The 19819-nt window shown below is 34.9% G+C and overlaps 1 protein-coding gene across 1 annotated transcript; it reads left to right on the forward strand.

The window, feature by feature from the left end:
• Positions 1–33: 33 nt before the first annotated feature.
• LOC128220200 (probable glutamate--tRNA ligase, mitochondrial) lies at positions 34–19163 on the forward strand. Its single transcript, XM_052928482.1, has 14 exons — positions 34–249; positions 4062–4134; positions 4553–4590; positions 4816–4863; positions 5593–5763; positions 6837–6923; positions 7265–7357; positions 8046–8140; positions 12369–12423; positions 12627–12731; positions 16804–16961; positions 17191–17251; positions 17962–18228; positions 19009–19163. The coding sequence occupies exons 1-14, from the start codon at positions 34–36 to the stop codon at positions 19105–19107; spliced, it is 1566 nt and encodes a 521-aa protein (XP_052784442.1). The 3' UTR covers positions 19108–19163.
• The last annotated feature ends 656 nt before the right edge of the window (positions 19164–19819 follow it).

Raw genomic sequence — 19819 nt, forward strand, 5'->3', positions numbered from 1 at the left:
TACTAAATTTTACGACAGTTCATTTACGACAAGATGGCGCTGCCCATGATGAAAAGAAAAACGTACATTATTTTTCGTAATTTTTGCAGAAACTATGGAGTGTCAGTTGACAGAATGGTCCGTGTACGATTTGCCCCAAGTCCTACTGGAATGATGCATCTAGGTGGTCTTCGAACAGCTCTGTTTAACTATCTGTTTGCGAAGTCAAATAATGGAAAGTTTCTCTTGAGAATTGAAGATACTGACATGGTAATTTACTTCTTTTATGTTTAAAGATTTGTTTTATCCAACCGTCACAATATAGTGTCACACAACTAAGTTAGTATTAGGTACAGTAAGTCACGGCTTGAGGCAAGGGTCGTAAATTTGCTTTACAATGATTAAATTTCTATTAGGCCAAAAAAAAACACACCTGTGTTTCCGGTAACCCCACCGACCCTATTATTTCCATGATGACCCAAAAAATTTTTAGACATAAAAGTAAAAAAAAATATTTATTTTTTAAATATTATCCTAAAATATATATATGTATTTTTTTAAATATATCGTCATTATTTTCGTTGTTTGTCTTTCAATGTCCCTGGAGCATAAACTTTCTTTCCTGATTATGTATTACTGAGACGGAAAACAAAATGGCCGAGGGTGGCGAATTCTGTCCGATGTCTCCAAATTGACGCATGTTTACGGTCCAAACACGTGGTTGATAACAGGAGACATATTTCGCTGTCTTTATAATGAACATTTTTTTAATTATAGCTTGCGGTGTTTTTTATCCATGTCCAAAATAAAACTTACTTCTTTACGATTAGGCTTTGCGTATATCATGCAGGCTTCTTACGATTAGGCTTTGTGAATTCATGCAGGCTAACTGCCAGGTTCCAATACACATTTCACTAATCGTTTAATTAATATATCCACAATTATCAATGGTTATTCATTTCGCCTTATTTAACCCTTTACTTCATAGATACGCAATTTTACTTATCTATCCATAGCTTCATAGATACGGATCTTAAAGTTTTATCAATAGCTTCATAGATACGTAATCCTACATATTTGTAATGTAGGGGCATTTATTTTCATACCTGATGCTTGTTTATTTGCTATAAATTCATATTCATGAAGTATAAACATCGATAAATACAATGCACTAAAAAAAACCACTATGTTACTATTTAAAGAATTTCGGAAAATCGCGAAATAAGGTCACTGGTATCAAAGATGCATAAAACGTTGACTGCGCAGGTTTGTGGGCATTCCTGTTTCGTTTTCCTCGTGGAAATTTACACAATACTGCAAGTTATAATTAACTACCAATAATACAACTATATTTTATTGATCACGCACCTGACGTCACAGGTCATGGTTCGGAATCGTGTCAAAATGTCGACCATGTATGATAAACAAAAAATCATCTGGCTTGTATAAACAAAGGCCATAAATCATTATACGGGACATTTGTGTCACTTCTGTTTGCCAATCCGGTCATAAAAATGCGCATCTGCTTCTACAAATTGAAAGTAAGTATAAAATAATGACTATCCCTATTGTTAAACTTTGACATGACCCAATTTAACATCGATCAGCTGTTGAAACACGTGTTTTCGAATACACAAGAATGCAATGTAGAACCAATTTCTGCCCTTGTTAACTTCAGTTTAAAACAACATTCCTGAATAATGTCATTTATATTCCAGTGATTGTCTGACGAATCGGAACATTCTGGCTTCGATTAAAATGAGTTTGAGTATGACGTCGAGATGGCAAATTTGGACCTCGGCGTCACGTACACAAGGATACGAGAAATGAGGATTTTAAAATCAAACCCAATTATATCAATACCTGGACGTGCAATAAACGATATAAATTTAGTAAACAACAACATGCAGGCCTCATTTAGTAGTTGAATAATAACTTTATTTGTTCATTGTAGTGTTTAATAACCGAAAGTGATACGTACTGTGACTGTTGATCAACTTTTCATTTGATAGCCAGGATTTCGCCTAGGCTGGTAAGAAAATATGATACGATCGAAAAAATAATAATCAGTAATCATTGTCTGGGAATCTTAAAACAATGACCGAAATGTTTGAATTCACTATAAATATGAATGAAACTTTGATTGTACGAAAATAAGATACGTAAAATAAATCCATATCCGCGTTAACTTGTTCTATTATTAACGTTCTTCCACTTGAAGGCCTAGTTTAGGGGGCTCATAGTTGACAAGAAAATCGGCGATTTTCCTGCAGCAAATGAAAAAATTTAGTTGATAATTGACTGTTTGGCTAGAACATTATCACAGATTTGTACGCGACTTATAAACGAGTATTGTATACATTTCATGGGCAAAATTGGAAGGAAAATACGGTAGTCGAAGGTAAGAAGATAAATTCAGACAAGAAATAATGCTATTTTTATCAGACTTTTTGTAAATTAGGAAACGCTTAGATATAACATAAATGATCTGATGCAACAGAAAATTGCATGATATTGAAACCGTAAAAAAAAAAAAAAAAAAATCCAGACCCTATTTTTTTTGCCATGTTACCGGAACCACAGGTATTTTTTTTTTTTGCCTTAACAATCGACTCTACTCTTCATTAAATTTAAACAAAATGTGCTCTTGATTCATAGACAGGTTGTTAATTCAACACAGTTACTGTTTTGGCCTGGTCCATTTCAGCCTCCTTTTTTTCATTTATGTTTTTTGGATATGTTTTGCTGAAAAAATGTATGCAAATTTAGTATGGAATTTCATTTCTTTTTGACTTATCACAAAACAGGGTTTGACACTAACCTCGTTCAGAAACTACATTGTCTATCAAAAAGCTGGTCCTGTCTAGAAAAATCCATGTCTTGTTAGCCCAACTGGACGTGTTGAAATTTTTTAGTGTTTGTTTACTTGTAGCTCGTATACAATTATACATGAAAATGAACAGATAATTTGACAGTAATACCGAACATATCAATCTTTTTTTTTCAATTTTGCCTGTATCATTAATAGAACTGGGATTTCCAGTGTATGTGATGGAAATTCCAGTGCATTGACGGATTTCCCAGTTCTATAATCAGGTATGACGTCAGCTGTAGTGGATCAATCAAACCATTTGACAGGCTCTCAGCCCTTCCTACATGCAGGTGCACACTGCACACCATACATGTTATGTGTCGTAAAATGATAAAGTCGGATTGGTAAAAGAAAAAGCCATGCTTTAGTGTTGAATCACCTATTTTCCTGTCAAAGTAATTAAATTTAGTGAATAAACATACTTTTTTATGTATAATGTATATTAGTGTTTACTAACTTTTGAGGCTATCCAAATATAGTTGTTTCGAATTGTTTACATGTTGCTTTCAAGCAGACAAAACTAAAATGGACCTGCATAAATACAGGTGTTTTTCCGACAAAGAACCCCTAGAGAGTACAAAGTATAGTAAAGTACAAAAAAACACAAAAGTGTAAAAGGTGTTTTAAGTGTAAAAGGTGGTTTTGTAAGAAATGGAGAGACAATTTTTAATGGCTTGTTTATACCTGTAATGACAAAAACAGCGTTATGTTCTGCACCCCGTTTAGAAAATTTTAACATGATCTAAGACTTACTGGTCTAGTGATTGAAAAAGTTAACGTTGAACCCTGCAAAAAAGTAATTTTGGTTCAGTTTGTCATGTTTTGGAATATTATATATATTTTCTAAATAATTTTTAGGAAAATATTTACTGACAACATGCTCTTCTATAACACAAATGTGGTAACAAGAGTGAATACATTAATTTCTTTGGCAATAAATATTCCTGAAAAGAAGGATTAAACATTTATTAATATTTTTTCTGTTAATTTTGAGAACAAGACTATGGGCTAAGTTAAGTCACACTGGGTTAAAATGGAGCAGACCAAAATGGTTACTGGGCAAAAATCACTCTAATTCGAAATACAATGCATACTTGCCAAGCAGTTGTTATTCACTTTGCAATAATATTTCTTCCAGCATTAACTGCCATTGTCCTTAAATTATCAAATTTAAATAGTTTTTTAGAAAAAATATGTTTTCAAATTCCAGACAAGGAAGGTTGATGGAGCAACAGAGAAGATCGAAGATGTTCTGAACTGGGCCGGACTTGTTCCTGATGAAAGTAAGTGAGGGCCAGTTTGAGTTGGGGTATATGTAAGTTGCTGTGACCCCATTCAATAAGAAATCTTAGTTGTAAGCCTTACCCTGCTGCTTAAAAGTGCTTTAGGACACCCATAAATGTACTTTAATATTTTTATTGAGATGCAGATTACACCCAAAAATGGGGTAACGATCTGAAGCCTTACTATCTTTATTGTTTCTTAAATTGTGTAATCATTTGTATGTGAAATTATATTACTGTTTTATTATATTCTGTAATAAGATATAAAACTAAGCTTTTTTAATATCACCCAGTACTAAGTTCTAGTAATTAAATGGACGTCTTGTTCTTTTTTATTTTAATGAAATATATAACGGGCTGTTATTCATTACCTTACATGTATATCTTCAGTTTTGTAAGAATATCTTGACATCTACAGGTCCAAGACAAGGTGGCGAGTTTGGACCGTATTTGCAGGTAGCTATAAATATAGTATTGTGGTAAGAAAAATGTACGAAAAATACATTGATAAATTGATCCATCTCTTAAAATAACTGAAACATACATAAATTTCAAGAAAATGAAAACAAATCATTATTGTTAATATATTTGGGTTCATGAATTTAGTTTGTGTTTGTATTTGTGAAATAATTTGGTTCACAAATGTCATAAATTATTATGTTGATGTACGTGTATCTACAGTCACGGAGAATACAGCTGTACCAGGACAGTGTGGAAAAGTTGCTTAATGTAAGCTTTCATTTTTTCAATTAAAAATGGTGAAGTCTGTTTACATGTGATACTTTTTAGAAAAATCTCTGTTTGAACCTTAGCATAAAGTTTAGGCTTGTTCTATATTTTGGCCTAGGTTCTAGGTTATATTCCAGCAGGATGTGTTTATGTGCCCACTTAATGGGGGTGCATATAGAAATGCCCTTGTCAGTCACTGCGTCCGACTGTGATTCCATTGATAAGTATTTTGCGAACTATTGTCATTCAAAACTCCCAAACTGTTTGACCTAGAGTCTTGAAACCTTAGGGGAATGTTGTTGAGATGATGAAGTTGTGCACCTGGGGGTTTGTTTGCAGCTACACATAGTAAGAGAGTTATGGCCCTTTAATTATCAAAAATTGGCATTTCCTAAGTTATTGTCATTTCATTTGATGGTAGTAGCAGTAAAAAAAGTTCTATTATTGTGTCAACAGCTAAGAAAATAGTTCTGGTAATACCATTGTTAGCATTTTGTGGGCAAATATGAGTGACAAAATGAATGTCTATGGATAGACTTTCATTTTGGTTGGAAATAAATTAGAACTGGTGTGTCTTATAGACACAATTTTAGTATCAACTTATTTTAGATACAAAACTGATTAGAAATGTTGCTCATTGCTGCTACATGTAAAGAACATTAGGAGTGCTTTTATTGGCCATTATGTTGTGCCAACCATATTTACTTCTTTACAAATATCACTACCCAGTCCGGTCACTGCTACCATTGTTTCTGCACGGAAAAGCGCCTTGCTCTACTGAAGAAGGAGGCGATACGACGTCAGGAGACGCCCAAATACGACAACAAATGTCGAGACCTCACACAACAGCAGGTGCAAGACAAACTGGACAAGAAAGTGCCATATGTCACACGCTTTAAGGTAAATATATTGTGCTTGTTACTTATTGAGGCATTTTGCTCTTGTAACTTTATGAGGCATTTTGCTCTTATAACTTAATGAGGCATTTTGCTCTTGTAACTTAATGGGGCATTTTGCTCTTGTAACTTATTGAGGCATTTTGCTCTTGTAACTTAATGAGGCATTTTGCTCTAATACTCAATGAGGAATTTTGCTCTTCTTACTCAATGAGGCATTTTGCTCTTCTTACTCAATGAGACATTTTGCTCTTGTATTAGTCTATGAGACATTTTGCTTTTGTAACTCAATAAGGTATTTTGCTCTTGTGTTACTCAATGAGGCATTTTGCTCTTGTGTTACTCAATGAGGCATTTTGCTCTTGTGTTACTCAATGAGGCATTTTGCTCTTGTATTACTCAATAAGGTATTTTGCTCCTGTTACTCAATAAGGCATTTTGCTCCTGTTACTCAATAAGGTATTTTGCTCTTGTGTTACTCAATGAGGCATTTTGCTCTTGTTACTCAATGAGACATTTTGCTCTTGTGTTACTCAATGAGGCATTTTGCTCTTGTTACTAAATGAGACATTTTGCTCTTGTATTACTCAATGAAACATTTTGCTCTTGTATTACTCAATAAGGCATTTTGCTCCTGTTACTCAATAAGGCATTTTGCTCTTGTAACTCAATGAGGCATTTTGCTCACATTTTGCTCTTGTTACTCAATAAGGCTTTCTTTCCAAGCTTAATTCAATGCAGAATATAAATCTTTTTACAACAAAAATATGAAAATAAGCAAGAAAAGATCAAAATAATAAAGTCATATATATATAAATTTGATATCAAATCGTAGATATTTCAAATTTTCAATCTTAAAAATTAGAAAAAGTTGAAAAGTTGAGAAGTTTTACTCAGAAGCTTTATGAATACAGGCTCTGGACATACCGGTGCATTTATTGGTGCAAATACAGTAAAAGTGTGCATTTGTGAAACACACTGACCCTGACTCTGTGCACTTAGAGGAGTTTTATAATGCAAACTGACTATTTCAACATTTGAAATTGATAAACATGAGCAGATATGTTTTCCTTACAGTATGAGGCGATTACAGAGCCATGGACAGACCTTGTGTATGGGGAAATCATGGACAGCTCTACTGAGGAGGCCCGGGAGGGAGACTTTGTAGGTTATACAGATCATTCTCATAAGTTTAGTTTATTCAAACCAATTTCAGTTCAAATGTTACCCAAGTCACTCTTGACTCTGTTTCCTATGTAAACACCATTGCTTATGGCCTTTTGAGAGGCCAAGGAAAAGGATCAAACTGATGACCTCTGGTTGAGAGGTCGATGCCTTTGACCACTGAACCACTCTCACCCTAATATGTTTTTGATAGTAGGTAGAACAGTATTTGGCTAGGTACCTTCTTTTATCTCAATTGTTTCTTAGCTTAGTTTTGTTTTTTTAAAAGATGATTATAACATGCAGTCTAGTATGATTTTAAGCTAAATATTCTGTTTTAGGTAGTTATAAAGTCAGATGGCTTCCCGACGTATCATTTTGCGAATGTTGTGGATGATCACCATATGCAGATTTCACATGTGCTCAGGGGAATGGTAATAGGAACTGTTTTTACTAATTCTGAATTAGAAAGATGTTTGAGCATAATACACTTATTAGGTCAATGAAAATAGAGCAGTTAAAAAATTGTTTGAAATGTCAGTTCCCCCTCCCCCAATTTTTTTCCCCCCATTTTGATAAATGCATATTACTTAAATGAATAAAAAAGCAATGGATTTCTTGAAAAAAAAAATCTTGACAATACTTTTTCTTTTATAGCATAATGTATGCATAACAACATGAAAACATGCATATTTTCCATTTTATTAGCTATTTTGGCCCGATTTTGTATATTTCTCAAAGTCAACTTTTTCCCCAATTTGGTAAAAATAAGTCCAAAAATAATCACTGGATATAAAGTGGGTCTTGTGGACAAAGGAATACTATTCAAGCAGTGAGACACTTAAAAAAAACAAGGCTTTGAAATTTCCATATCAAACATGAGGAATTTGGACTGTTAGATTTATATTTCATCTATTGCAAATAGAAGCTAAGTCTGTGAAAAAATCATTTATTTTCAAGATAAATTATTATACCGTAGTATTAGATAACCACTCAATTTCCTTTAATAGTGTAAACCTGCAATTGATAGATATTCTATGATATTAGTAAATTAAACATTTTACTTGAAAGTCTCTAGGCATATTTGCTTCAGATTCCATGTTGTATGTTTCTCTTCACCAGGAATGGAGTGTGTCAACTCCGAAGCATCTTCAGATGTACTCAGCGTTTGGTTGGCAGCCACCACAATATGCCCACCTTCCTCTCATACTTAACAGGTTGGTAGATATTCCTTCATTTTGAATGAAATTGTTTCCTGATTTCCTTTTTTAGCTCACCTGTCACATAGTGACAAGGTGAGCTTTTGTGATCACAATTTGTTCGTCGTCCGTCCGTCCATCGTCCGTCCGTCCGTAAACTTTTACTTTAAACGACATCTCCTCATAATCCGCTTAGCCAATTTCATCCAAACTTCACAGGAATGTTCCTTGGGTGGTCCCCTTTGAAAATTGTTCAAAGAATTGAATTCCATGCAGAACTCTGGTTGCCATGGGCTACAAGGCCTAGAGCCTTAATATTTGGTATATAGCATCATCTAGTGGTCCTCTACCAAAATTGTTGAAACTATCCCCCTGGGGTCAAAAATGGCCCCGCCCCGGGGGTCACTTGTTTTACATAGACTTATATAGGGAAAACTTTAAAAATCTTCTTCTCAAAAACCACAAGGCCTAGAACCTTGAAAATTGGTATGTGTCATCATGTAGTGGTCCTCTACAAAATTTGTTCAAATTATTCTCCTGGGGTCAAAAATGGCCCCGCCCCAGGGGTCACTAGTTTTATTACTTAGTGTTATATAGTAAATCTTTAAAAATCTTCTTCTCCGAAACTGTAAGGCCCAGGGCTTAGATATTTGGTATACAGCATCATCTAGTGGACCTCTACCAGATTTGTTCAAATTATTGCCACAGGGTCAAAATTGACCCCGCCTAGGGGGTCCTTGTTTTTACGTAGTGTTATATAGTAAAAATATTCTGCTCCAGAACCGTAAGGCCAGGAGCTTAGATATTTGGTATACAACATCATCTTGTGGACCTCTATCAAAGTTGTTCAAATTATTGCCACAGGGTCAAAATTGGCCCCGCCCTGAAAGTTATTTGTTTTTATATAGTCTTATATAATAAATCTTTAAAAATCCTCTTCTCCAAAATATAAGACCTAGAGCTTTCATATTTTGTATATAGTGTTACCTAGTGGACCTACACCAAAGGTATTCAAATTATTGTCCCGGGGTCAAATTGGCCTTGCTCAGGGGTCATTTGTTTTTACATTGTCTTGTCACTTAAACATCTTTTCCTCTGAAAGTAAAGGTCAGAATGACTCCATACTTGATATGTAGCATCCTTACATGGTCCTCTCTCAACTTTGTTCAAATGGTTTTGTTTGGCCCCTTTTAGGGGTCACCAGAGCAAAAAATAGAAAAACCTTTAAACAACTTGATCTTATTAACTGCTTGATGGATCTGCAAGTCTGAAGCATCCCAGCATGGGCCTCTGTCAGGTCTTTTCAAATAATTTTGTTTGGCCCCTTTTAAGGGCCACCAGAGCTAAAATTAGTAAAAAAAACTTAACATTTTCTTTGCATGAACCCCTTGATAGATCTTCAGCAAATTTGGTTTGAAGTGTCCTTGCATGGACCTCTCTTAAATTTGTTCACATAATTTTGTTTGGCCCCTTTTAGCTAAAAATAGAGTAAAAAACGATTATTCTTGTGAACCTCTTGATAGATATTTACCAAATTTGGTCTGAAGCATCCTTGCATAGACTTCTCTCAAATGTATTAAAATAATTTTGTTTGGTCTCTTTTATTTTCATATTTCTTATAATATGCATGAATGTTCTCAAAATGTCAAGACTTAAATCATTGTTGTGTACGCTAAATTACTGAAATACGACGATAATTATCGAAATACACAAGACAGTTATCGAATTATGCCTTACATACAATTTTTTGTTTGATTTTTACTTCAATATATGTTGTAAATACTAGTGTTGGGAATCGGTTGCAATTTTACTATCGATGATCGGTTCCACTCAAGTAACTGATTATCGATAGTACAATCGGTTTTTAAAATACTAGATAGTACCTGAGTTGTAGTTTTATTCATGTAGAGTATTAAACTCTTAATCATTATATGCATATACCTTATGTCTATGATTGAAGTTATTAAGTGTTGTTGTATAAAAAATAGTTCATTTCCTTGCTCATTGTGGCTTTCATCAGCCATTTTGTTAAAGATAACATCTTAACACTTACTAAAAAATTTTTTTTCGATAATCGATTATAACTAAATACTATCGATTGTCGCCGATTTCAGACCCAACCAATCGATTTTCGATTATAATCGATCATCGGAACATCACTAGTAAATACTTTACCAACCTCAATTTTTCGGCTCTGATTTTTACATTTTTCCGCTGCGTCCTATCTTATATATTAAGGGTTTTTACCCCGTTTTTTCAACTATTTTTTGGCCTGTGTCCTATCTATGCTAGCGTCCTATACATGATATAATATGGTACCTTTCAGCCAAGTCAAAAAAAAGAAAACAACATATGCTGCAAATTTGTTTTTCCATCATTTCCATTCTTTGAATGAATAATCCAGTAATTTGTTCTTTACAAATCACTGATACTCTTTTTTTCATGTCTTGAATTTCACAATTTATTGTTAACACAATGCTCTAGTATCAAGAAGAACAACAAACTGTTCCTAAAATAATCTAAAACCTTAGTACAGTGCTCCAGCGAGCCCCTTTTTTGAGGGCGGTTACCTCTAAGTTGAAGGTCACACTTAGTGTTTATTCACAATGGTATGCTGCATATAAGTACATGGAGGTTAGGCTGTCGTAACCGGGCTGTAACTTTCTTTTGAATGGACAGATTTTAAAATGACTAGCCACATATTTTCGACATACCAAGACGACCTGTCGTGTGCAAGACCCATGTCCCTACCTCTATGGTGAAAGATACACTAAGTGTTTATTCACAATGGAATGCTGAATATGAGGACATAAGAGTGTAGGCTGTCAAGTATGGGTGGTATTTCAGAGGCAATTTATAATAACTTGCCATAACAATTTGACACATAAAGGCAAGATCAACTTTTCATGTACTTGTTCATAGGTCAATGACACATTCGGGGGCATTCGTCTCATACTGTGACAGCTCTTGTTCAATATTCTTTGAGAAACAAGCTATATTGATAACAAAGGTTAAACTCTTTTACTCAGGTGAGCGATTTAGGGCCATCATGGCCCTTTTGTTTGTTAAAACATTATATTTTGAACCTCAGACATGCCCTTGTACAGTGTACATAATGTCATACAACGTTTTCTTGCTTTAGTATGAAATAAGAATCTAGTATTATGAAACAATTTTCTCACACTTATTTTGTAGAATGTACCGGCTAAATCCCTTGATTTATTGAAACAGTATCTATTTTTATTATGCATTGATTAAAGACACCTGATCTGTTTAAAAGTAAACTTAAAACTGTTCATTATGAGACCACTTATTCTGCCATATGTACAAATACTGGTTATACACTGCAGCATTAACTGTCATGAACAAAGAGCAACATATCTGAATCCCATACATGTACTTTACTGTTTAGCTGTATACCATAACCTTCATGCAACCTTCATGCAACCTTCCTTGTAACAATGGTACCCTACTGGTCGCAGCGCATCGTTATCAACAACTGTACTTAATTCCGTAATACTATGGGACAATTGACTGCCAAAATCTCAGTTTAATGAATATGCATGAGGCAGGGAAAATAACTATCCTACCAATGAATTTGCATGTTAGTTTTGTAACAATTCAATATTCTTCAATAGCACTTTAGTGTCAGTAGTCTTCAGGCCGAGTAGTCTTGACTGCTGATAAAAATTATTGTTCTGAAAAGTGGACCCTGTTTAATTCTAGCTTTCCCAAGAATATATTTCAATGATATAGCATCTGATACCTTGCGAAACGATTGCCTGATTATTTATTTATGATTATAAAATTTTCTTAGCCGTATCAGCCATGGTACACAAAGATCATGGTTGGGGATTTCTATATACTTTTACAGTTAAATCTTATAAAGTCTTCTTCTCTGAAAGTGCAAGTCACAGACCCTTGGTATTTGGTATGAAGCCTCATGGAGAGTTCCTTTACCAAGATTGTTCAAATTATGTCTCTGGTGTGAAAAATGCCCCCGCCAAAGGGTCCTTAGTTTTCTATAGACTTATATAGTAAGTTTTTAATGCTTTTTCTCCATCTCCACGTATATAATATTATGAGACATAGTAAAACCCTTTATACCTCCTTAAACTGGTGGATGACTTTGACAGTCCGGGTGAGACCACCACCAGGGAAATAGACTTGAATGGATGTTTTACTAAATTTGAGCTTGTCCTAAATTGGACCACTGAATGTTATACATACTGCACTTAATTTACAGAGATGGAACAAAGCTTTCGAAGAGACAGGGTGACATACATGTCGAAAGTTTTAAGGTAAGCCGCCCATAAATTTTGCCTATTTTTTTCTTACATATAAGTAAAACTATGAAGACATGAAACTTTTTCACAATAATAATCTTAAAAAACTTGTAATTCACTGCCCTGCAAAAAATGAAATATTTTAAAGAGAGTATTTGTATTTGTTTTTTTAACCAAAATTTAAGCATTCAATTTGCTTTCATTTTTGTTTTTTCTAGAACCAGGGAATAGAGCCAGATGCCTTGTTGAACTATCTTACCACTGTGAACCGGGGATTTTCTGGTCCAACAGATGGCAAAACACTTCAGGAGCTAGTACAAATGGTAGGTTAGAGCTGTCAGACATACACAGTGATAGGTCCATGTAAAATCTTTATCTGTTTTAATAAAGTTCATAAGTAACAGTTGAATCCCTTTGGCTTGAACTCTTAGGGACTGGTGGAAATTGTAACCTCTAGCCTCGAAGCGTTTGAGCCTAAGAGAATTGCTTACAGTCTGTTTAAAGAAATCGGTCTTTTCATCCAGTTTGAGCCTATGAGGAAACCCAGCCCAGGGAGTTTATGACAACAGAGTTCGTCTGTAAATAATCTAAATGCTTGAAATAGATTTATAGTAATATTTCAAAGTTTTGTAAAATATACCCCTCTGGACCCAAACTCTACAGAAACAAATTAATGTCTCTAGTCAAGCAGAGGGTCGTCACCAATATACACCAATATACACACACATGAGGGTTTTTTTGCCAGAATACATACATGGCATATCTCCCTGTGGGGGGAAAAATCCCCCGGAATTTCGATCCATTCCCCGGTCTCCCGGCGGGAGATAAAATTCCCCGGAATTTAAAAAAAAAAAGTTGTTTTTTTTTGGGTTTTTTTGAAATTTTACATCAGGCAATAATGACATAGTGAAACCACAGTATGTGAGTGAAACTCTCCAAAAGGAAACTTTTACAACAAGTGATCAATTAATTTGTAGTAATTAAGGCAAAGAAATATTACTCTTTTGGAAGGAAGAAACTAATAATATTTATTCTATTCTCTTATTGTCTGAAAGTCATCAAAGCTGATAGAATTAAGCACAATTTGTTTAAAGACTTTGGAGGAAGGTAAATTTAATTTAATTGTCTTGAAAACATATTTTTCCAATGACATATTTTGTTCTGCAAGTGCATTACAGTATGACATGACAGTGTATCATAAAAATATGATAAATCATGACATAAAATAATTCTGTATAATGAAAAAAGTTCAGAAGTTTTCAAAGCAAACTATATGTGAATACATTTTTTCTTACTTGCGTCTAAAAATACTTTAAAATTTCGCCAACTTAGACCTACTAAAAAAATCCCCCTGAATACAACCAAAATCCCCCTGAATTTTCAGCCTTTTGAACAAATCCCCCTGAATGGTCTCCAGAAAATATGGCATGTATGAGAATAACCTTGGTCATCTCTCAGACTGCCTCCTGGAAACAGACTATCATAGATAGGCAAATAGCAACTTTAGTAAACAACAGTTCTCCTGGTTACTGAAATTTCTATAAATGTTATTGTCTTTTAAGTTGTTGATTTTGCATTGCAATAGTAAGTTAAATGCAATTTGAATATACATGTAGATGGAAGGCTTTGAATGTGCAGCAGGTATTATGAAAATGCTATAAATACTATCATGTAAGATAACTGCAGATGCTCACGCTAAATTTCAAATGGGTTTCCCAATAAGTACGGAATATGTTTCTAGAATATTGGTTTCTATTTTGGTCAATATCAATAGGAAAATAAACATTAAAATTTATTAATTCTATGTTAATTTAATGGAGAATGCATTTTGGTGCCAATCTATGAGAGTTCCTGTAATGGCATATATATTCATTTACTTCAAAAATGCTTCAAAGGATTACAAATTTGTCCTCTCCTCTAGGAATTTCAGAGGTTCAGTGGTAAAGATTGGCATAAGATTTTTATTTCTATAAATCTTTTAATCTTAAAAATGGTAAATTAAAGCTGATTCATAAAGGATGAATCTAGTAAGCCAAATAATATTTACACCTCAACTTCCATTCCTTAAATGAACGTCATTTCGGTAATTGTTCAATCGATGAACGCAACATCTTCAGATATGTTCGGATCGCAATTCATTGCATAACAATATACATGAAAGCTATTGATCTTGTTATTGGTTGTATTGTGTCTGCAGGTCCCGTAAAATAAAGATCAACATTTTTAAAAGGGTTAGTTTATTATATTTTAAATATATTGGTACCAGAAATGTTGAAATTTTATGTTTTTAAGTGATTTCAAGCGCTTGATCTTTTCCCGCGTTATTGTGACGTCATTTGAAAAATATGTTTCCGGTTATAGTCGGGTCTTTCTATTTACAGAATGGGTAAGAACGGATTACTGAAAGGTTTTCTTAAATGAAATGAAGTATTTTTTTACAATTCTTAAATGAAATAATGAACTATTGGTGTAAATATAAGGAATGAATTGCGGGGTTGATGTCATTATCGGGGATATGAACGCAATTGGGTTGGTCAAAGTACGCGTGGAGTCCTTCGGACTCCACACACATTGACCAACCCAATTGCGTTCATACCCCGATAATGACATCAACCCCGCAATTCATTCCTTAATTGAACAATAGGTTTGGTTTTAGCTAAAGAGTTATGGAAGGTTGCTGCACTATGTCCTTTTTTGGTAGCACCCTCTAATCTGCCGTCATGGAGACGAGCCTGTGTACCCTTCTGCCTTCATAGAATTAAATGCTAATGACTGTCAAATATTTCTTTTGTACTATTTAAAACTTCTAATAAGATTACAAATACATACACACTTTACGTATTTGGCAGTTTAAACACTATATCACCTCAATCTAACATACTTCCTAACATTCCTGTCAAACTCATAATGTTCAAGTTCTTCACAGCCCACTACAATGTGCCTTTTTCACTATCACATACATGCCATATTTCTGAGCGGCTTCCCAGGGGATTTTGGTCTGAATTCCAGGGGATTTTGATATTACACCAGGGGATTTTTACGCGGCAAAATATTGCGCAATATTAACTTTTATAATATGAGAATAAATATAGGAATACACTCTAATTACAATAATTTTTGGACTTAGTCATCATGGTCCTTCATGGAATTTCACACTCATAATATGATGGATACCAACTTGAATCAGCACCAAGTCCCTTTTTGGAAGAGCCCTGTCTGTTTTTTACTTCTGGCTAACTCCCTAAAAGGATAGTTAAGCACAGAAACAAGTTAAAATACATGTCATTATACCCCCACAAACGAAGTTTGAGGGGGTGGAGTGAGCTTGTCGGTCGGTCGGTCTGTCAGTCGGTCCGTCTGTCGGTCGGTCTGTCTGTCGGTCGGTCGGTCTGTCGGTTTTCATGGTACAGGTGTAACATCAGAAGATAGAGGTCAAGTTCGATATTGGGGCTGGTGGGGCCAAGGTCAAGGTCACTGTTACTAAAAATAGAAAAACGGTTTCCGGACGATAACTCATGAAAGGCTAGACAGTTTTGAACAATTTTTGGTACACAGGTGTAACATCAGAAGATACAGGTCAAGTTCGATATTGGGGCTGGTGGGGCCAAGGTCAAGGTCACTGTTACTAAAAATAGAAAAACTGTTTCCGGACGATAACTCATGAAAGGCTAGACAGATTTGAACAATTTTTGGTACACAGGTGTAACATCAGAAGATACAGTTTGGTACACAGGTGTAACATCAGAAGATATAGGTCAAATTCGATATTGGGGCTGGTGGGGTCAAGGTCAAGGTCATTGTTACTATAAATAGAAAAATGGCTTCCGGACAATAACTCATGAAAGGCTTGACAGATTTGAACAATTTTTGGTACACAGGTGTAACATCAGAAGATACAGGTCATGTTCGATATTGGGCTGGTGGGGCCAAGGTCAAGGTCACTGTTACTAAAAATAAATAAACCGCTTTCCGGACGATAAAGCATGAAAGGCTTGACAGGTTTGAACAATTTTTGGTACACAGGTGTAACATCAGAAGATACAGGTCAAGTTCGATATTGGGGCTGGTGGGGCCAAGGTCAAGGTCACTGATACTAAAAATAGAAAAACGGTTTCCGGACGATAACTCATGAAAGGCTAGTTTTTCTTGTCAGCAGTGTAACTTCTAAATTACTCAACAGATTTAAATAAAACAATACATGCATGATAAAAGAAGATGCAGTGTGCAGTAACCTTGGAGTTATGGCCTCTTTTCAAAGGAATGGTTTGCCATTCCTGTGTCCAGGCAGCATTTGGGGGTATTCATCACTCCTGTGACAGCTCTAGTTTATTTTGTTAATTTTTGCACCTTTTATGGGCTAAAGGTTTCATTTAATACATGTTTTCTTTTCAACAGTTTTCTCTGGATCTTGTAAATCGACATTCATCTCGACTTCAACCGGAGAAACTCGGACCACTCAATAGGAAGCACCTACAGAGGCATTTCAATGGCAACAGGAGGCAGGAAATATTAAATAGAACACGAAAAGCAGTCAAAGACCATTTTGGAGATAGGTAAATTTCTTGTTTTTAAAAAGTGGAAAGTTTGGTGTCAAGGTATGTAGGCTGTATTTCCTTTACAATACAATCTATGGTAGAGAAAAAGTAATCTTTTATTACTGCCCATTAACCATTCATCCTTTTAAAAAAAGCTTTATCAGAATGAAAAATCTGGCTATATATATAAATGCACATTCCACTTTGCCCCTTGCTTATATCTTACTCTGTTTGTTGTATATTGCAGGCTGGTCAGTGTCCATGTTTTAGAAGATCATTATATTGAGCCATTATTTCAATGGGCAATTGTAAGTATGGCAACACAGAAGTTCATTTAAACTTAAGTCTGACACAGTGTTCAAGTTTAAATCTGGAAATGAAGCATCATTTTTATTGTTGAATACTGCGCAATCATAAATATTTGTGAGACATAAATTTCCATGGATTACGTGGGTTGGCAAAAAGTTATGATATAAATGCAGAATATTCTGTAAAAAAAATATTCTGCCATGGTATTCTGCAATTTCTGTATGAAGCATATGTTGACATGTAAAGTACAAATATAAACAGAACTACCCAATGACTTGACAACTTGATGTGTTTTAGATTTATACTGCTTTACAGCTTGCTTTTCTTTATAAACTCATCTCAATACCAGTACTGCTGTAGTTGGCATGAAGATGTATCGTTTGATATTTTATTCATTTTTAGCTTGTCTAAGTATTTCAATAGCCTTAGTGTCAGCAGCATTGCTGTGCTATCACTATGTTTTGGCTATACCTGAAAAAAACAAACATTTAAGATATTTATTTGAAACTTGTTTGCCAGAAAAAATATATACATGTGTAGCAAGGCCCATAACTGGCTGTATTAATTGTTGAGTTATGCCCCCTGTTTTCCTGAAAAAGGAACAAGCAAGACTTAGTGTTGGCTCCACAATACTCTTGTTATTTTTTGCAGTTCTGCACCATACATTATGACAGTGTTAACCAGAAAATGTCCTTACATGTTTTTCCAGGAGCACAGAATCTCCTCAATCCAAGACCTCACAGATCCCCTTTATGAGTTCATTTGGATCACCCCGACCTTAAAACATCTTCACCATATCACCAGGAAGACCAAGAACAGTGTGTCTGTTATAGAACAAACTATCCACAAACTTAAGGGAATGACAAACTTTGTCGATGCTGAGGTGAAAAGCATTCTGAAGTGCCAGTGTAAGGAGCTAGGGATGAAAACCATACAATACATGGGCATTGTCAGAGCGAGTCTTAGTGAACAGACGGTAAGAAACTTAACCTTCAACTTACTCTATCTTACCCACACCTGTTGCATAGGTTACTTGTATGATTGGTTATTTTCCTCCCATTAATCTTTCTTTATCCACTCTTCTTGATGGTCCCTCTGTGTGGGAAATGTTAGAGATCCTTGGAATTGCAAGGCTGACTGGAAGATGCCCTGACTGCCCAAAGGGCTTACAGCAAATAGTGCAGTGTTAAATACTGTTATTTGCTATTCAGGAATGTCTCCCTGTGTTGGAGATTATCGAAATCCTTGGGAAGCCATCCAGCATAGGTCATTGTCTGGAATCACCTAACATCAAGTGTAGTCAACCAGCCTACTCTCAACGGGTTCCAGTCAGCCCTTGTGAGACTGGGAGGCATCTCAAATTCTCTGTGTCTGTTTTTAATCATCTTTTAACTAAAGTGTAAAAATTGAAAGTTTTAAATGTAAAAGGCCTTTCTGACTGCTGAGTGTGCTCAGTATGTTATCACAACGCGAGAATACTCATATTGAGTGATGCAATTACTAAAGATGTTGATGATGATCATCATTAAGACTACTTCAAAATGCCTTGGGTGTTTTGAAGACTTCCAGCTGATTCTATTTTGTCTAAAACTGTTGTCTGCTCTTCAGAATGGTCCCTCTTTGTCAGTGATAATAAAAGTTCTTGGGAAGCAGGAATCCTTTTGACGACTGAAACATGCCCTGGCTGCTGTTAGAACTTTCAGATTATACTGTATTTTTTAAACTGTACTGTTTAAAACTGTATTCTGAACTTCAGGATGGACCACCTGTGTCAGAGATGCTGGAGATCCTGGGGAAGCAGGAATCCCTACGACGACTAGAGCATGCCCTGGCTGCCCTAAGGACTGCCAGCTGATACTGAACTATTGATAGAATTGAAATTATTGTTATATGTGTTAAGAAAAAATAAATGTGTATATCTATAAAGTGTCGGTGTCGTTGTTTTACCAAATCATTCTGAAATTTATGTAAATTTTGATTATTGGTCATAAATGAACATTCTAAGTTCAAAAGGTCAAATGCTAAATGTTAATCTATTTACATAATGGAAGCATTTTTTAAATCTACATCGAAAATTATTTGATCACATTTAGGCCAAATATTCTACCCATTTATATCAGCTGATATGGACATGCAAAATGTTTTATACCCTAGACTTTCCTTTGAGGGACTAGTCATTACATACACGCCCAGAATTCCGAGTGATAGTGCAGACTTCAAAAACTACTATTACGAATTGATTCGTCAAGCCTACACTTCAACAAGCAATGAAATGATTCGTGCATTTCAAAAATATGCATATTCTTCTATCATGGTTTAAGCTAATACAATGTAGTATCAAATAGCAGTTTGTGTAGTTTTGCTTAAACTACTTATACATGTAATTGTTAGCTATAATAATGCAATATAATATAGTATCGAAAAGTTGAATGTATTGAATATTCCCACATCTGCTATATGTTATGGTGATTGGTTTTTGAAATGAGATAACTGCTCGTCGTTATCCACATACATTGTATTTAACATAGATACAAGTCTATTAATTACTGTGGCAAAGTTTACTTTAA

This window comes from Mya arenaria, chromosome 15 (genome assembly GCF_026914265.1).
Source record: "Mya arenaria isolate MELC-2E11 chromosome 15, ASM2691426v1".
Taxonomy (NCBI): Eukaryota; Metazoa; Mollusca; class Bivalvia; order Myida; family Myidae; genus Mya; species Mya arenaria.